The sequence below is a fragment of the Neophocaena asiaeorientalis genome, unplaced genomic scaffold (assembly GCF_003031525.2).
Source record: "Neophocaena asiaeorientalis asiaeorientalis breed wild unplaced genomic scaffold, Neophocaena_asiaeorientalis_V1.1 scaffold59, whole genome shotgun sequence".
NCBI lineage: Eukaryota > Metazoa > Chordata > Mammalia > Artiodactyla > Phocoenidae > Neophocaena > Neophocaena asiaeorientalis.
Window position 1 is genome coordinate 3,631,357 of NW_020174268.1, and position 17,248 is coordinate 3,648,604.

Here is a 17,248-nt window from a genome sequence, read left to right on the forward strand (position 1 = left end):
AGGTTAAAATTTTAGGCATCAATAGAGGACTTGAATACGTAAGTATTTCCACCAAGATATACTACTAAAATCCTGATATTAAACTGACTTCATTGAATGTACCTCTACTATAATGCTGCTAGTAATGTGATAACAGGTAACATTTTGGTGGGATGGTTAAGCTTTTAGGTTCCTTGAAATTTAAGGCAGCATATAAAGTAACCAATTTAGCATTTACTTTAAAATTATGATTTGAACAAAGCATAAAACTGTACAAAATATACAAATATACTAACATAGGAAACAGTGGTTAGATTATACTTCATTTTTATTACCTGAAGAAGTACTTCGACTGGGTTCTCCACGCTTTAGCTGATCAATCCTAGATTTTCTCTCTCCTGTGATTTCTAGACTTTTTGTTTTTTCTCTGTCTCTTGAGCCACTATGCAGTACTCTCTTTCGGCCACTTTGGTCATCCCCACTTCGATGTGCAGAATCATTGGATGGGGAGCGGAGACGGCCAGATGTATGACTACGATTACTCCGATTGCTGCCAAGGCTGCTACTCCTCTTTTGATCCACTGGCTTGCGATGTGGTGCATCTTCTATAGTAACATGAGGTGCCTCTACCTTTTCCACTCGTGTTCTATGGCATTTTCTATGTGAGTCTTCACTGGTAAAAGTGTTGGTGGTGTTGGCTGGGATGGAAGAGGTGGAAATGCTGGTGGTCAATGTGTTGAAGGTGGTGGCAGCGGGAGTCGTCGTCGTGGCAAGAGGAGGAGGAGGAGGAGGAAGAGAAGACGGGGAAGGAGTCCTTCCAGGAGTAGCAGCTGTGGCAGCGTGCTCTGCTTCTGTCACCTCTGCACGGTCAGGCACGTCCTCATCAGACCAGTCACTGAACGCTGTATCTTCTTTCTTCTGAGGATCCTCCATAGCGCCATCCTTATCATTGTGCATTTCAACCAATTCCTCCTTGGCTGTGATAGGGGGAGTCCGTGGGCCTCTCTTCTTCTTACTCTGCTGGACTGCTTCTTCATCAGAAATGTCAGAATCACCTTTGGACCTTTTACGCTTTTTTTCAACGGTTTTCTTCTTCTGTCCTTTTTTTGGTGAAAATACTTGACCATCTTCAGACATTGCCTCTGTGTTACCCCTGTCCATTCCAACATCATCTTCTTTCTTTTTCTTAATAGGTTTCTTTTGAATTTTTGCTTTTTTCTTATTTTCATCATGAGCTCGATCAGATGTGTCTCGATCTTCAGATGGGTGGTGTCCTATCATGTCTTGTGAACGAGTTCTTGAGCTCTCTGTGATTTCTGTCTGTTCTCTCTGCTTATCTACAGAAGAAACTTTCTCTTTGAACTCCTGCTCTTCATAGCGCCTTGAACTTTCTTTTCTTTCTGGTTTACGATCTTCCTCTTTCCACCTACCCTGCCTGTCTTCTGTAAGGTGGGATGGACTAAGAGAACGAGATTCTTGAGGTCGAACAACCTGGCTCAAGAGTCTGTGTTTTTCATCTATACAAAAAGATAGAAGTAATCACACTTTCAACATGTTAACAATATTGCATGCTACCTATAAATAATAAACCAATGTCTCCCTTTTCATTTTAAAAGTTTAAAAATAACAACTTCAGTAAAAATAAAAATATGGCTTTACTACAACTAGTAGGAAATGACAGTGCCATTATGGCAGAATGACTATTTCTAACACATACTTTAGTCACAATGGGAGATATTCAGAGGCAGTAGAGCAAGAAAACATTTTAAATCTTAATTCATCATTTCGTATTGATGTGAAAGAATGGTCTCGTGGTTACAAATGAATATGACTATAGAAACGTGGAAAACAGATCCTGCTTACTTTTATCATCTCCACTGTTGTAGGTGTCACTGTCAGGAGAATGTTCTCGCCGGCGCTTAGGTGACTGACGAGGGCTAGGACTCCCTTCATTTCTATAGCGCTTCCTAAATTGGACAAATGTAATTTATAAAATTCCAGGGGATGAAAAAGATTTCTTTACTACATTTTTACTATTATTTTTTGCTGTAACCAGAATGTATAATTGTAGGATTATAACACTATCAGAAGCTAGTGTGAAGCAGCTGCATAGCACAGGGAGATCAGCTCGCTGCTTTGTGACCACCTAGAGGGCTGGGATAGGGAGGGTGGGAGGGAGGCGCAAGAGGGAGGGGATATGGGGATACATGTATACATACAGCTGATTCACTTTGTGGTACAGCAGAAACTAACACAACATTGTAAAGCAATAAGAGTATGGCAAGAAAGAAACAAAAAAAATAGAATGAGAAAATGGTAGTGATGGAAATTCTATGGTAATTTTCTATTATATAAATGAATGAATAGCCAATAATCAATAAATTATGAATTTTAGGTCTCAAAAAATAGTGTATTCCTGCTTCATCCAGAACTTTAAGTGTTCCATCACAATTAGCAATCTAAGTAAAGATAACACTCAAAGGAACTTATTCACAAAACGGGAGTTTGTAGAAAACAAACTTATGGTTACCAGGGGATAAGGGTGGGGTGGGATAAATTGGGAGACTGGGATTGAGATATACACACTACTATATATAAAATAGACAACTAATAAGAATCCGCTGTACAGCACAGGGAACTCTACTCAGTACTCTGTAATGACCTATATGGGTAAAGAATCTTAAAAAAAAAAAAGAGCGGATGTATGTATATGTATAACTGACTCACTTTGCTGTACACCTGAAACTAACAGAACATTGTAAATCAACTATACTCTAATAAAAATTAAAAATAAATAAAGGTAACACTGGCAAAAAATAAAGAGAACACAATTAAAACCAAAAAAAAAAAAAAAACCCAATACTCTCAGAGCTATCTATATCATACAAAGGGTATTCAGCATCTAATAAAATTCTTCATTTGTTAAGACTTACAACTGTGGACTTAAAATACATGGCACCACCTCTTATTTTTTTCATGTAGATGTAGAATAACTCACTGAAATTCACCAGATTTAACTACTACGAAGTGGTAACATATAGCAGAGGAATCAATGTACCGTCTACTGAAAATTATTCATTAGTTTTACCTTTTTATGGTATAGAAATACCTTATGTTGGGAAGCCAAATGAGAAAATCTAGTATTGGCTTTGGAGTCAAAAAAGACTTGAGTTCAACTTCTAGTCATGTTACTTATTATGCAACCTTAGGTAAATTCCTTGAAGTCATTCTTAGCTTTCTCATCTGAAAATAGCTGAAAAAATGGGGGTCCATCTCATAAAATTGCAATGAGGAATAAGTTAGTTATGTCATAAAACCAGTGCCAGTCATGTTGTGGGTACACTGTAAAAATCGGTTTCTTCTCGTCTCTTAGAACTGTATCATCTGCTTGGTGACAAATTAATAAAATAATTCATATGTTCACTATATTTCTTGTTCTTCAGTTAAACTTTAAATGACTAGTGACATATCTCTGGATACTTAAGTTATTCTAGTGTTTTCCTATATTTTTGTTAAATTTTGACCACTTTTTTTTTAAGCTAACAATGTTTGTAAATACTATGGCTAAAAGTTGAGAAACACTGCAGCACATGAGCACATTTTCTCCTTGACAGCTCATTCATATAGATGAGTAACCAGGTGGAAAAGGAGACCCCAGATGTAGTATGACAACTCACAGGCCCAAGCTTGTGCAATTCCTTATCAAAAGCTCCTGCCATCATTAGGCAGTCTCTGTCCCCATTCTTTGAATCTGGGCTGGCCCAGTGACTTACCACAACAGGAAGATGTGGTGAAAATGACAGTTTAAGTTTGGACATTTAGGACTCAAAAGGCCTTGCAGCTTCTGCTTTTGCCTTCTTGGTATGTTTCTACTATCATATGCAAAAGTAGAGTTTAGACTACTGGAGGATGAGAGGTCATATGGAAGAGAAAATAAGATGCCCTAAGCAACAGCCAACACCAACTGCCAGACATGTGAGTGAGGCCACGTTGGGTCATTCAGACTGAGCTGAACTGCCAGAATGACTGGAGAAGCATGAGTGATCCCAAGTGAGACCAGGAGAAGAGCCACTCTGCTGAACCGAGACAAAATTGCTAACCCACAGAATCATGACCAAACACATGGGGTTGTTTTAAACTTCTAACTTCTCATGTGGTTTGATACACAGCAAGAGATAATTGATAACATAAGAAAATATAAAACATGCAAAAAAACGAAATTTAATTTCAAGGAAGTATCTACAGAAACAAAATTAGAGTAAAATAAATACTACGGCAATTCAACACACCTTCCTCATAACCATGGTTAAAAACAAAAGTGCTGGATAAATTCAACTACTGAGATGACAATATAATTGATGAAAACATCAAGATGTTAACCTCATATAACTAGTTACTTTATAGAGCTGCTGACTCCTAAATTTCTGGGGCCCTTGTCAATGCTTGGAATGTCTAGCCACGAAAAACTAGAAGAAATTTTGGCTACTGTAAGCTGAGATCAGAGCCATGTAAAATATAATCAAAGCATAGGATTAAATAATAATAAATAAATAGCAAAGATTTCAGAATTTTAATCTTAGAAGATAGAGAGTTAAAGAGGTCAGAGGAGAGAAGAGAAATAATAATGTACTGTGTGCCTGCATGTGTGAAAGGTATTATCAATTTCATGTTAATGTGAGATTTTTTTTAAATGTGGCGAGAGGGAAGCGAGAGTGAACTACAGAAAACCTTGGCTGCAGACTGAAGGGAAGGCAAGACCTAATGGAAGAAGCCTCCATTTCTGTGCTACGTTGTTTGTTTATAACCAAAATCCATAATAGCAATGATGAAAAAAGCCTAAAGCAGAGAGTGTATTCACCATGAGGCAAATAAGGTAGAGGTAGAGGCAAAGAAATTGAGGATATATAAATTATTTCCAGTTTGTCTTAACAAACTTAAATATACCCTCTATTCTAGTTGGTATTTGAAAAAAAAAACAGTTTTGATATGTTTGGTTTTATGTCTATAGAACCTCAAAACTGACCAATCAGAGTCCAGATTTCTCATGGCTATAGTGATTGGCTTAGCTCTCTTATCTAACTCCTCTACTGATGACAGCCCCAGCACAGAGAGGGCTACTGAGCTGATAGGTATAACCCTGGGGTCATCCTAGCCATCATTTCGGTAAAAGCCTTCTGAGTCTAAAACTAATACAGAAAAAGAACAGTGGAGATACACCACTCTATGTTTGTTTGAGAATCTGGATATAGTAGTCACATCAAAACAAAAACTAACCCTGGACTTCCCAGATACCAGAGCAAATAAATTCTTACCGATAATAAAAAAAAAAAGAAAAACAAAGAGAGAAAGAAAAGAAAGAAGAGAGAAGATGCCCTCAGATATATAAGATAATAAGAACACATCTTTTTATTCCAATAATCTACTATAACTCCACAACCCAAGAGAGGATACCTCCCTATCTCTCATCTCCTTCTAGCCATGCAGTGGTTCCAGAATTTCCTCAGTTCTAAGACACTGTAAATGCTTCTGCAGCCTGGGGGTAGTGACTCTAGACTTATACGTACACAGAACTCATAAAGGATTATCAGGAATAGCACAAGCATTATGTCTTGGTGACAAGCCAACTCCATTAAATACTTATAAAGTGGATATGATGGGACATAAACCCACTGATGCTACCACTTTTAGGTTGGTGGATTCCTGTTAAAAACAAGTCTGTAGCAGTCAAATAAACCAATGTACCATCAAAAATGGCTGTAATTGGGCTTCTCTGGTGGCACAGTGGTTAAGAATCTGCCCGCCAATGCAGGGGACACGGGTTCGAGCCCTGGTCCGGGAAGATCCCACATGCCACGGAGCAAATAAGCCCGTGCACCACAACTACTGAAGCCTACGCGCCTAGAGCCCATGAGCTGCAACAAGAGAAGCCACTGCAATGAGAAGCCCGCGCACCACAACTCAGAGTAGCCCCCATGCACCACAACTAGAGAAAACCCGCGCACAGCAACAAAGACCCAAGCCAGCCAAAAATAACTAACTTAATTTTTTTTAGATGGCTGTAATCAAACAGTAAACAAGAATTATTAACTATATCCCTTGGATACAGAAATAGTAGAATGGGAAAACTGTTTTTTCCTAGACAATTCAAAAGATGTTGAACACCAAATACATATAATAAAACTAAAATACAGGAAAATGTGGAGAGGAAAAAGAATTAAGAGGATATTAGGGGCCCCCGAGAAGCATTAAATGGAACTTTCTGAATTCCTCACTGACATGTAAAAAACTGGTTCACAATCACTTACTTTGATTTTCTCTCCTCGTGCCCATCTCTTGGATTCCTGTCTTCTCGGATATCTTCCCGCTTTTCTCTGCGGTCCTCTCGTCCTTTGTCTTTGTCTTCCCACTCCCTCTGGCGTTCTCGCTCTTTCTCCCTTTCTCTCGCTCTTTCTCGCTCTCGCTCTCTCTCCCTCTCCCGCTCTCTCTCCCGCTCCCTTTCTTCTCTCTCCCGCTCCCGCTCTTTTTCCCTGTCTCGCTCCCTCTCTCTTTCCCTCTCTCGATCGTGGTCCCGATCTCTCTCTCTTTCCCGGTCTCTCTCTTTCTCCCTCTCTCTCTCCCTCTCCCGTTCCCTAGCGCGCTCTCTTTCTAGTTCTCTTTCTTTCTCTCTCTCCCGATCCCTCTCCCGTTCCCTCTCTCTCTCCCGCTCCCGCTCTCTTTCCCGATCTCTTTCCCTGGGCCTTTCGTCTCTTCTATCATCCGTTCTGTCTACTCTTCGTTCCTCTCTTCTTTCATCACGCTCAATCTCGTCATTCCTTCCCTGATGTCGAATTGGTGAGCTTGGTCTTTGATCTACAATGAAAACCAAGTTTTGTCAGTGATTAATTTCACAGATGACAGTATGGCAAATCTTACATTTTATCTGTGCATAGGGTCACACTGGCAACAAATATAAATCAGGTACTGTATTTACTTTTAATTTAATCATCCAAATAATCACCACTAGATGTTTAAAAACGTTCCTTTTTCTTAAAGGTAATTTTTATTTGCCCTCTAACTACCATGTTTTCTGCTCCCCATCAACCCCCCTCCCGCCTCCCACTGATCCACCTTGGATCCTTCTCTGCATGCTCCCTACCCTACCTCCAGCCCACTGCTCCAACCCCACTTTCTGCCATCTCTACCCTTCACCTCTGATCTTCTCTGTCCCCCCAGCAGGACCTGAGAACACTGGTGGCAAAGGATAGGGGCAGCAGGAGGTGAAGAAGATAAGAGCTGAAGGAAAAAAAAAATTTCCCTCGTAAGTCACACCTCTAATTTCAGGCCGAAATATATACACATCAAAGTGCAGCTATTATGTGAGGAAAATATAGTAGAACAAAACATCTGTCAATATTTGTTGCTGCAACATTATCATAAACTAGAATATTAAGGGTACTGATGCTTAGCAATCTTGAAATAATCAAATGTAAAAAGTGTTTCATATTAGTGATATATATTTATAATTAATAACTACTAATCGACTAAAAATTTTATTTAATCATATAACTGATTACTCAGATGAAGAGCTGTTTTCTTAAAATGTTAAATGATAACCCCATCACATTTATATATATATATATATATTTTAATACATGAATCATATAAACACAAACTGAATGCATGCTACCCAGTATGCCCAGTTGAGCAAGAAATTAGTCTGGGATCAAAAGATGTCTAAGAAAATGGCATGAACTTTTCCACAGAGATAGCCATTTTTGAAAGTAGGTCACTGTGCTATGATCTAGGCTACTGCGATATCTCTATTTTCACACTACACAGTATTGTTTACTAGTTAGTCATAAAAGGCATACTACAATATGGCCAACAGGTTTGTAAGTGCAATCTCTGACATTAACTTATTAAGCAGAATAATTTTAGGATATTTTTAGTGAAGGCTTCAATCTAATAATTTGAATTTCCTTTATCACAGATGAAAAATATAAGAATTATCCATATTTATTAGATCAAGATATGAAAATTCACAGAATTTTAAAGCTAAAACAAAACAAAGCTAAACCTTGTCCAGCCCCTTTACCCCTTTTCTTCTTAGAATTTATGGTCAGAAGTTGATTTGTCAAAGTCACAGAGATGGTAGATACTTGGAACATCAGGACTAGAAGTCAATTTTCTTAAATTCTTTTTTACTTTTGCTGAAACCAGTTTAAATTTAAAATGGTTCTATTGTACTGCACTCTAGATTCCTGGAAGGCTGTACACACATGTCTTAGACTGTCTGAATTCTTGGTTTGGGGATCATACTAATGTCACAATGATTACAAAACAACCTCAAACAAATTCAATACTGCAACTTATAGTAATTCATACTTGAAATTCCTGATTAAAGCAATGTTAGGGAACAGACTCCTTTACTCAGGCAAGCTTTTTTTGACAAATAAAAAGTCTATTTTCCCAACCACAATGACAAGGTTACTTACTTCAGAGAAAATGGAAAGGAACACCACTTTAACACACCTCAACCATCTTCCCTATCTTTCCCCAAAAATGTGTTCTTCAAAAGCATACTTGTCTTCATGTATTTCCTTATTTTAATGAATGGTATACCCATTCATGAAAGCTGGAAACCTCTGAGTTTTCCAAGTACCATCAATTTCAATCTCAAAATATTTCTTTATTCTATTTCCTCTCTCAATCCCTACAATTAATAGTTAACTTAGACTTGGATCAGCTCTCCTTAGATGCCCATGTTATCAATGGTCTAACTGGTTGGTATCCTTGTCTTCCGTCTTTTGCCAGACTCCTTAATACCTTTTTTCTTTTTCTGAGGAAAACTCTATATTTTTTTCCAGCTGCTAAACAAACAAAAAAACTGCTTAAAATTACTTATCTCCTAGGCAATGAAAAAGGCAAATAAATCCAAAATTTTTAGCCTGACTTACTAGGCCATTTACAACGTGGTCTATAGTCTCTCACCACACACACCCCCATCCTTCTTCCTAGCTTCTTTCCTTCCCTACCGATTACAGCACACCTCTACTCCAACCTCATAACTCTTTACTACTCCAAAGCATATGTTTCTTTTAGTCCTGTGTGTCTGCACATGTTGCACCCTCTCCCTGCAGTGTTTCTTCCATGATTCCTTCTAGCCAACTCCTACTTATCTTTCAGGCCCTAATTCAGATGTCTCTTCTTTAGGAAGCTTTTATAGACTGCCTCAGTATTCTGTCTGCATTTTTGTCTTCTCACAGAACTTTATATAATAGTAGTATTTATCATATTTAACTGTCTATTCGTACCCTAATTAGGCTGTGAAGAACTAACGGGAAGATTTAAATTCCTGAGCACAGAACAAGGTCCTGAACACATCTCTACCTTCAACCTTTATCTATCTCCCTTGGCTCACCACATTCTAGTCACAATGATCTTATTTCAAACTCTAGGACATACTAAGCTATTTCCTATCTCGGAATCGGCACACATTCTTTCCTCTGCATGGAATGTTTTTATCCTCCAATACTTGCAATGCTAGCTTCTTCCCTTCCATTTATGCCTCTGCATAAATGTCATCGCAAATTTTTCATAAGCACACTATCTGAATAAAGTAGGTCCCTCTCATCCTTTATTTCTGTCTGAATCCCTTGAATGTTTCCTTGACAGCACCCAACAATCACTTTTCTTTTTTCAGGGGGGATATCGTCCCCTTTATAAAGTTCTATAAGCACAAGTGTTGCACTCCAAAAACCTAGCAAAGTGCATGGGTACTCAATAAACATTTGTAGAATATATCGTTATCAAAAACATATTTCTCTTTCAATCATACAACTGATATTTATTGAAGTAGTTACAGTAAAATAAAATAAAAAGGGAATAAGACTTATAGTCAGAAGACCTGAGTTCGACTTTTAGCTTTAGAACTTACTTCTCTAACACTGGAAAAATTACTACCCTTCTCTTAGCCCAAATCTCCTAAAATATGAAACATAGATTCTCTTATCATACATAAACTCACAGATATTGAAAGATAAAGGATTTAAAATATATATTCTCTGACTTAATATTATAAAGAATATTTGATTTAATTCAGCCCCCTGTGAAGCATCAATACTCAATTCCCTACTCCATCAAGTCTTGTACTATATTAACCTCAGCATTACAGCAAACCTTACTTTAGTAAGCAGGCAAGGTTAGTAAGACCTTCATAAGGTCATAAATGTTTAAAGGCCCTAATCTGTACAGAATAAAAGCCTGTTAAAGAAAGTACTTATAACCCTTCTTAAATGCCTTCTAGTATCTTGCTTCAAAACTGATTTAAGGGACTTCCCTGGTGGCGCAGTGGTTAAGAATTTGCATGCCACTGCAGGAGACATGGGTTCAATCCCTGGTCTGGGAAGATCCCACATGCCAGGGAACAACTAAGCCCGTGCGCCACAATTACTGAGCCTGTGCTCTGGAGCCCGCGAGCCACAACTACTGAGCCCACGTGCCACAACTACTGAAGCCCATGCGCCTAGAGCCCATGCTCCGCAACAAGAGAAGCCACTGCAATAAGAAGCCACCGCACTGCAATGAAGAGTAGTCCCCGCTCACCATAACTAGAGAAAGCTCGCGTGTAGCAACGAAGACCCAACACAGCAAAAAATAAATTTATTTTTAAAAAAACTGATTTAAGAGATCACCTAGTAGTAACAGAACACTTTTAGCTTAAAATATACAAGAATTTAAATTTAAACCAAGTATTACATATTCTCAGGAAGGAACATGAATAAAACATTTCTCTAAACAACCCCCAGCACTATCTTTATCAGTTTTTTCTTGTTTCTTCCTGGCAGTCCTTACAAGACTGTGTATCACAGCTAGTGAGTGAGTGGCCAGGATACTCAGATGAGAAACTTTACCTCCTGAATCAGAAATACCTGAAACGTCACCCAAGCATCTATATTCTTTAAAACGTTGTGAGCTGTTTGGTTAAGGTAAGAGACATACAGCAAGGCACCTTAACTCTTGCAGTATGCAAGTACCTACTAATTCAGCACCTGCTCTGTTACCAAGTAGGTACTGGTAGCTAGCTATTTAAATAATCTCTCCTAAACTAAGTAAAAATGGAAGATTATATGAATAAGTATAATAATTTAAAACGTGTCAACAAGCCAAAGTCTTAAAAGATATTTTATGTTAAAAAGTAAACTGATAATGGTTGAAAAAAAAAACAATTCTCCCAATCAATGTCGGTCACTATTTAGTAATATTTCATTTAACAAACCTCTCTCTCTGTTGTCACGACGGTCTCTCTCTCCATGTCTTCTCTCAAAGGAAGAATCTCTTGCTTGATCTCTGTTGTCTCTTTCAGGATATCTGTCTCTTTCAGGATAGCTACTTCGAGTTTCCCAGCTGTCATGATAGTTGCTAGTACTACTATGACTATCAATTTGAGAACCTCTTGTTCCTCGACTTCCTAAACAAAGGATATTCACACAAATATTTAACAAGTACACTTTATTCGGCAAGTTGTCAGTCACAATCTTTCCTCCCCAAAACATATAAAGATATGTGGGGTTTTTCTGGTTTTGGTGGGTTTTTTTTGTATTTCAAAGTGTGGTATTCATTGTCAAAAAGGATATTAAATGTTGGATCAGAACACCCAAGGTGTCTAATGACTGACTTGGGTAAGCTAAGTACCAGTTTTCCCTACCTATCAAAAAGGACATATAATGGAATCATAAAGCAAAGAGACTCATTTCAATTAAGCCAAAAAACAACGAAACAAAAAATAAAAACTATTAATTCATATCTAAATCACAGAAATATCATAAAAATAATTCAGGATATGGATGTATTGCATTGACTACAGTTTATAGTGAAAACATTCCAATACAGAACCAAGGTACTTTGTTGACAGTAGGTGGTACCTGAAATTTTTCATTGAAAAATTGGGAAATGAATGTTCAGAGTAGTAACGTTTTAGAATGTTCACAGTAGTTATAGCCCCAAACTGGAAAGTACCCAAATGTCTTTCAGTGGGTGAAGGCTAAACAAACTGTGGTACATCCGGATCATGGAATATTACAACAAGGAGCAAACTGTTGATACACACAACTTGGATGAACCTCAAGGAAACTGTGCTGAGTGAAAAAGCCAATCTCAACAGCATACAGACAGCAGGATTCCATTTATGTAACATCTGTGAAATAACAATTATAAAATGATGGACATATTAGTGGTTGCCAGCAGTCAAGGATAGGGGAGGGGATTTGAGCGTGGCTATAAAGAGGTAACACAGGGAGTCTTGTGATGATACAGCTGAGTATCTTGATTGTGGCGATGGTAATACAAGGATACACACACACTGTGGAAAATAGTATGGAGGTTCCTCAAAAAATTACAGAACTACTATATGATCCAGCAATTCCACTTCTGGGTATAGAAACAGAGGAACTGAAATCAGGATCTGAAAGAGATATCTTTACTCCCATGTTCACTGCAGCATTATTTACAATAGCCAAGACATGGAAGCAACCTAAATGCCCAATGACAGATGAATGGGAAAAAAATGTGGATAAAAAAAAAATGGTAGGGCTTCCCTGATGGCGCAGTGGTTGAGAGTCCGCCTGCCAACGCAGGGGACATGGGTTCGAGCCCTGGTCTCGGAAGATCCCACATGCTGCAGAGCAACTAAGCCCATGCGCCATAACTACTGAACCTGCGCTCTAAAGCCTGCGAGCCATACTACTGAAGCCCGCGCGCCTAGAGCCCATGCTCCACAACAAGGGAAGCCACCACAAGGAGAAGCCTGCGCACCGCAACAGAGTAGCCCCTGCTCGCTGCAACTAGAGAAAAGCCCACATGCAGCAACAAAGACGCAACGCAGCCAAAAATAAAAATATATATATAAAAAAAGATAACTAATTATTTATACATAAATTGTTCCAAAGAAGAGAAAAACAGAAGCAACACATTTTATATGGCTACTATAACTCTGATCACCAAACCAAACAAAGACAATATAAAAAACAAGAGCTATGCAGTGGTATGGTGGAACCGGTTAACACTGGCTCCGAAGAGCCAACTGTGTGCACCTCTTCCCATGTCCACACCGAGTGACGTTAGTAACTCAAAATCTGCTATGGCAGGAGTAATTTATACCATGGAAATTGGCATTAGCTACAAGCCAGGGCGTTTTGCCTGAAGAGTAAGTTGTTAAATATTTACCATCATACCACTGATTATATGCCAATCTCAATTAAAAACAAAGATACTTAATTCAAAATTAAATTTTAACACACCTATTTTAGAACTTTTTTAAAAAACGAAATGTGTATTTATCTTAGAAATGCAAGAATAGTTCTAAATTTTAAAAAATACATTAACATAAGTAACAAGCTAAAAGAGACTGACTATATGATCTCAAGATACAGAAAAACAGTCATGATAGAAGCTGTCAGCTAAGTTTGGAAAATTAGGAGACATCCTTAACACAATAAAAAGCATCTGCTAAAAATTTACAAACACCATGCTTAATGGTGAAATGCCAGCAATAATCCTTTAAAATCTGAAACAAAGCAAAGAACCCATTATATCACTTGTAGTAAACAGTTCATTGAAACAGCTGCTCAGCAGGTTACTTGACAGTAAATAAATAATACTCAGAAAGGAAGAGCCAAATCTGTCTGCACCCATACATAAATGTTTAAGAGAATCTAATTAGATCTACTAAGAAAATACAGCAACATCACAATGTAAGATTAGTATAAAAATATTAATTACCATTTCCGTACACCAGCAATAAGCATCAAAAAAAAGTTTTAAAATATATTATTTGGTGTACCTGTACAGTTATTCACTTAAAACAGTATTCAAAAACAAAAAAAAGATTAGAACACCTAATACATAGGATTTATTAACTTTATGGTATATCCTACAACATACACTATGCACTCTTTCAAAAGGAGGTGGCTATTTACCAAGTTGACTGATATAGAACCATCTCCAAGATTTTTTTTTTAATAAATCTATTTATTTTTGGCTGTGTTGGGTCTCTGTTGCTGCACACAGGCTTTCTCTAGTTGCGGCGAGTGGGGGCTACACTTCGTTGTGGTGCGTGGGCTTCTCACTGCAGTGGCTTCTCTTGTTGCAGAGCACGGGCTCTAGGTGTGTGGGCTTCAGTAGTTGTGGCACACGGGCTCAGCAGCTGTGGCTCGCAGGTTCCAGAACGCAGGCTCAGTAGTTGTGGTGCACAGGCTTAGTTGCTCCATGGCATGTGGGATCTTCCTGGACCAGGGCTCACACCTGTGTCCTCTGCATTGGCAGGCTGATTCTTAACCACTGCGCCACCAGGGAAGTCCCCAAGATATTTTTTAAGTGAAAACAGCAGGGTATAGAGTATATAGTTGTGTGGTTTTTTTTAATAAAAAAATTTTTTTTAATTATATTTGGAAAACCAGAGGAGAAAATGAATAGACATATACATCTGCTTGTGTAGAATATTCTTCAGATGGATACATACAAAATTGGCGAAAGAAGAAACCAGGTCAGGGATAGAAGGGAGGCTTTCACTATACATCCTTTTGCAGCTTTGAAATTCTGAACCATGTGAATGCATTATTAAAAAGAGAGAATTTTTTTAAGTACCATTTACAATGGCAACAAAAATAGAGGGTACACAGGAACAAAACATGTACAAGACCTTAACAGAAGAAGTTACAAATCAATAAATTTAATGTACGTGAAATAAAAATCCAACAGTTTTTCATGAAATTAAAAAAAAAAGACAACTCATTTTTTAAATGTATATGAAAAAGCAAAGGGCCAAGAAAAGCCAAGACAACTATGGAGGAGAAGGTGAGGGGCCTTCATCTTAATGTGAAACTGTAATACTGACCAGGATAAACCAACAGGCCTATGGAAAGAGTAAGAGTGGTCAGAATTCTGCAGCAGTGTTTTGGGGAAGGGGAGCGAAGTGGGTGGAGGAAGAGAGAGGTCAAAGCTAACTCAGTTAAGGCAGTTCGGAGACAGTCAAAAACATATAGGTAGGTAGTTATTGATGACAATGATGATGGCAAATGCTTTTTAGAGGAAGATGAGAAAAATGGCTCAAGATGCAGATATGTGATGTTCTGAGGTGGCTTTGAAGCAAGCACAAGTACTGATGAATACACAAGTCAGTCATTTCTGACACCACCAATTTTGAAAGCCCACCATTTAATCCCATTTTAATGATCATTTTATCTATATACCTGTTTATTAGAAATTATTTCTTTTTGATGCTACTTTTTTGCCTGATAGCAATTTTCTTAGTGTTCCACATTAAACAAGATGGTAGGCATGACTGGACATAATTCAAACAGGAGGTCTAAGTCAGGAGGTCTAAGCCCCATCTATCTTCTGCCACTGTAGCTAATAATTCCTATTCGGAACTTATAGGGAAAATCACAAACTCAATTAATTGAAAATTACTTTGACAAAGTGATAATGAACGTCAGAAATAGTATCTTTAGAAAACAAATCTTAGGAGGTTAATAATTTCTCTATGAACATACAACATACAGTTCACTGACAAGTCAAAAACCTTACCCTTTTCAGGTAACTCTGGACCTCTTCCCCTACTTCTGCCCATCCGATCATTCCTAATTTCACTTCGAGACTCATTTCTGGACTCATTTCTTATTTCAGTGCGAGAACTTTCTTCTCTCAAATGGTTTCTGCCATAACTTCGGGATTCTTCCTGATATGCATCCTCCTTTCGATGAGCATCTCGACTTTCACGGTCCCTGTAGTCGTGGGCATCACGAGTAGACCGAGAATCTCTGGGATCACGGCTCTCTTTGTTATCTCTGCTGTAATCTCGCATCTCCCTGGAGTCCCGAATGTCTCTGGAGTCTCTTAGTTCCCTTCGGTCTCTAGTATCTCTGGCATCTCTCCGATCCCGACCATCTCGAGGTTCTCTGTCATCTCTGTGGTCTCTAGAAGAGCTCTGCTCCTGGTCATACTCTCGTTCTTCTCTTGTGTCCTTTTCTCTATCCCTTTTTCCTCTAGTCTCTGTAACGCAATTTTGGAAATACACTGTAATTCCTTTCACAAAATTTTAGGAAACCAGACGACGTATTTAATACAGAGCTTTAAAACTTTTAATACAATGGCATAATTTATACTCTTAACAAAAAATAAAAGGAGAAAACATGGGCAAATGAGAAAAAGAAAACTATCTGTAAGCTAAAATTCCAAAGGTAATTTTATTAACATCTGGATTATTCGTCTTGATTCGATAAACTTTGAACACGATCTTCTCACATCAACGTACCCATACTTATAAATCTTAAACAACTGAAACAAGTTAAGTTGGTCTATCAATGATGGCCTACTTTTTAGAAATCACTTTTAGATCCAGAGGCACAAGTGATTTTAATCATCTCTACCAAGTATTAGGCCAGACTAGAGCACACATGACTACCTCCAATGTACTTAAGCACTTGAGAGTAGCCTACTATTAGTATGCTGGCTGGTAAACACATACTGTTATATTCTCTCTCTCTCTCTCTCTCTCTCTCTCTGCCCCCCACCCCCCTCTCTTATTTATTTTTTGAGCTATTTAATGAAATCACACTCCTGTCTCTAAAGATTTTTCTACTTAAGGCATTTTCTAACATTTCATAGAAAAATTTAAAAAATAATTTCAGTTTTAAAAAAGCTGGAATGAACCTCAATAGTTATTTAATCCAACCTTGTCATTGTATAAATGAAGGAACAGAGGCCCAGAGCTTAAATGGTTTAGTCAGCCCCGTACATCATAGGAATTTGCAAAGATTAGAAACTGTTCTTTAGAGATGCCTAGAAAAGTATAAATTGATTACAGCATAAATCTGATATGAACTGAAAGAATTAACAAGAGACCCTCAAAGAATAAACCCTGTACTTTTTATCAGATTCCTTCACAAATTGTTCTTACACTCTGCAACAGCCCCAAGATCTGAGGCTATTTAAGCAACTGTAGCAGCTCTTGGTCGAGGACATTATAAATTTACCTATGGCTAGGTCCACAGACTTTCTCCACCCAGTATCCACAAGACCCCCTAGATTCTCATCAATAACTTATCTCCCCCGCAAAATAACTTTGCCCATATGCCTACATCCATAAATGCCATATAAGGATAGAAGCACTAGGCAAGAATCTGACAACATCCCCATCTCTTTTTGTGCACATCCATCCCTTCCAGTCCTCCTCCAATACCAAATGTGCCTAGATATTTGTTCACTTAGTATTAGATTCTCTTTTTATGAT

The 17,248-nt window shown here is 38.1% G+C and overlaps 1 protein-coding gene across 5 annotated transcripts in view; it reads right to left on the bottom strand.

Moving 5' to 3' along the window:
- Positions 1 to 17,248, bottom strand: part of ZC3H13 (zinc finger CCCH-type containing 13) — an 86,886-nt gene that overhangs the window by 12,253 nt on the left and 57,385 nt on the right. For 3 of the 5 annotated variants that reach the window (XM_024755430.1, XM_024755431.1, XM_024755429.1), the window contains exons 10-15: positions 15,544 to 16,008; positions 11,237 to 11,428; positions 7,168 to 7,251; positions 6,285 to 6,828; positions 1,843 to 1,946; positions 315 to 1,496 (exon numbers count right to left, since the gene is read on the bottom strand). In XM_024755430.1, coding sequence (XP_024611198.1) covers positions 315 to 1,496; positions 1,843 to 1,946; positions 6,285 to 6,828; positions 7,168 to 7,251; positions 11,237 to 11,428; positions 15,544 to 16,008 — 2,571 coding nt within the window. The remainder of the gene's footprint in view (positions 1 to 314; positions 1,497 to 1,842; positions 1,947 to 6,284; positions 6,829 to 7,167; positions 7,252 to 11,236; positions 11,429 to 15,543; positions 16,009 to 17,248) is intronic. The other 2 variants (XM_024755433.1, XM_024755432.1) reach the window with 1 other exon arrangement.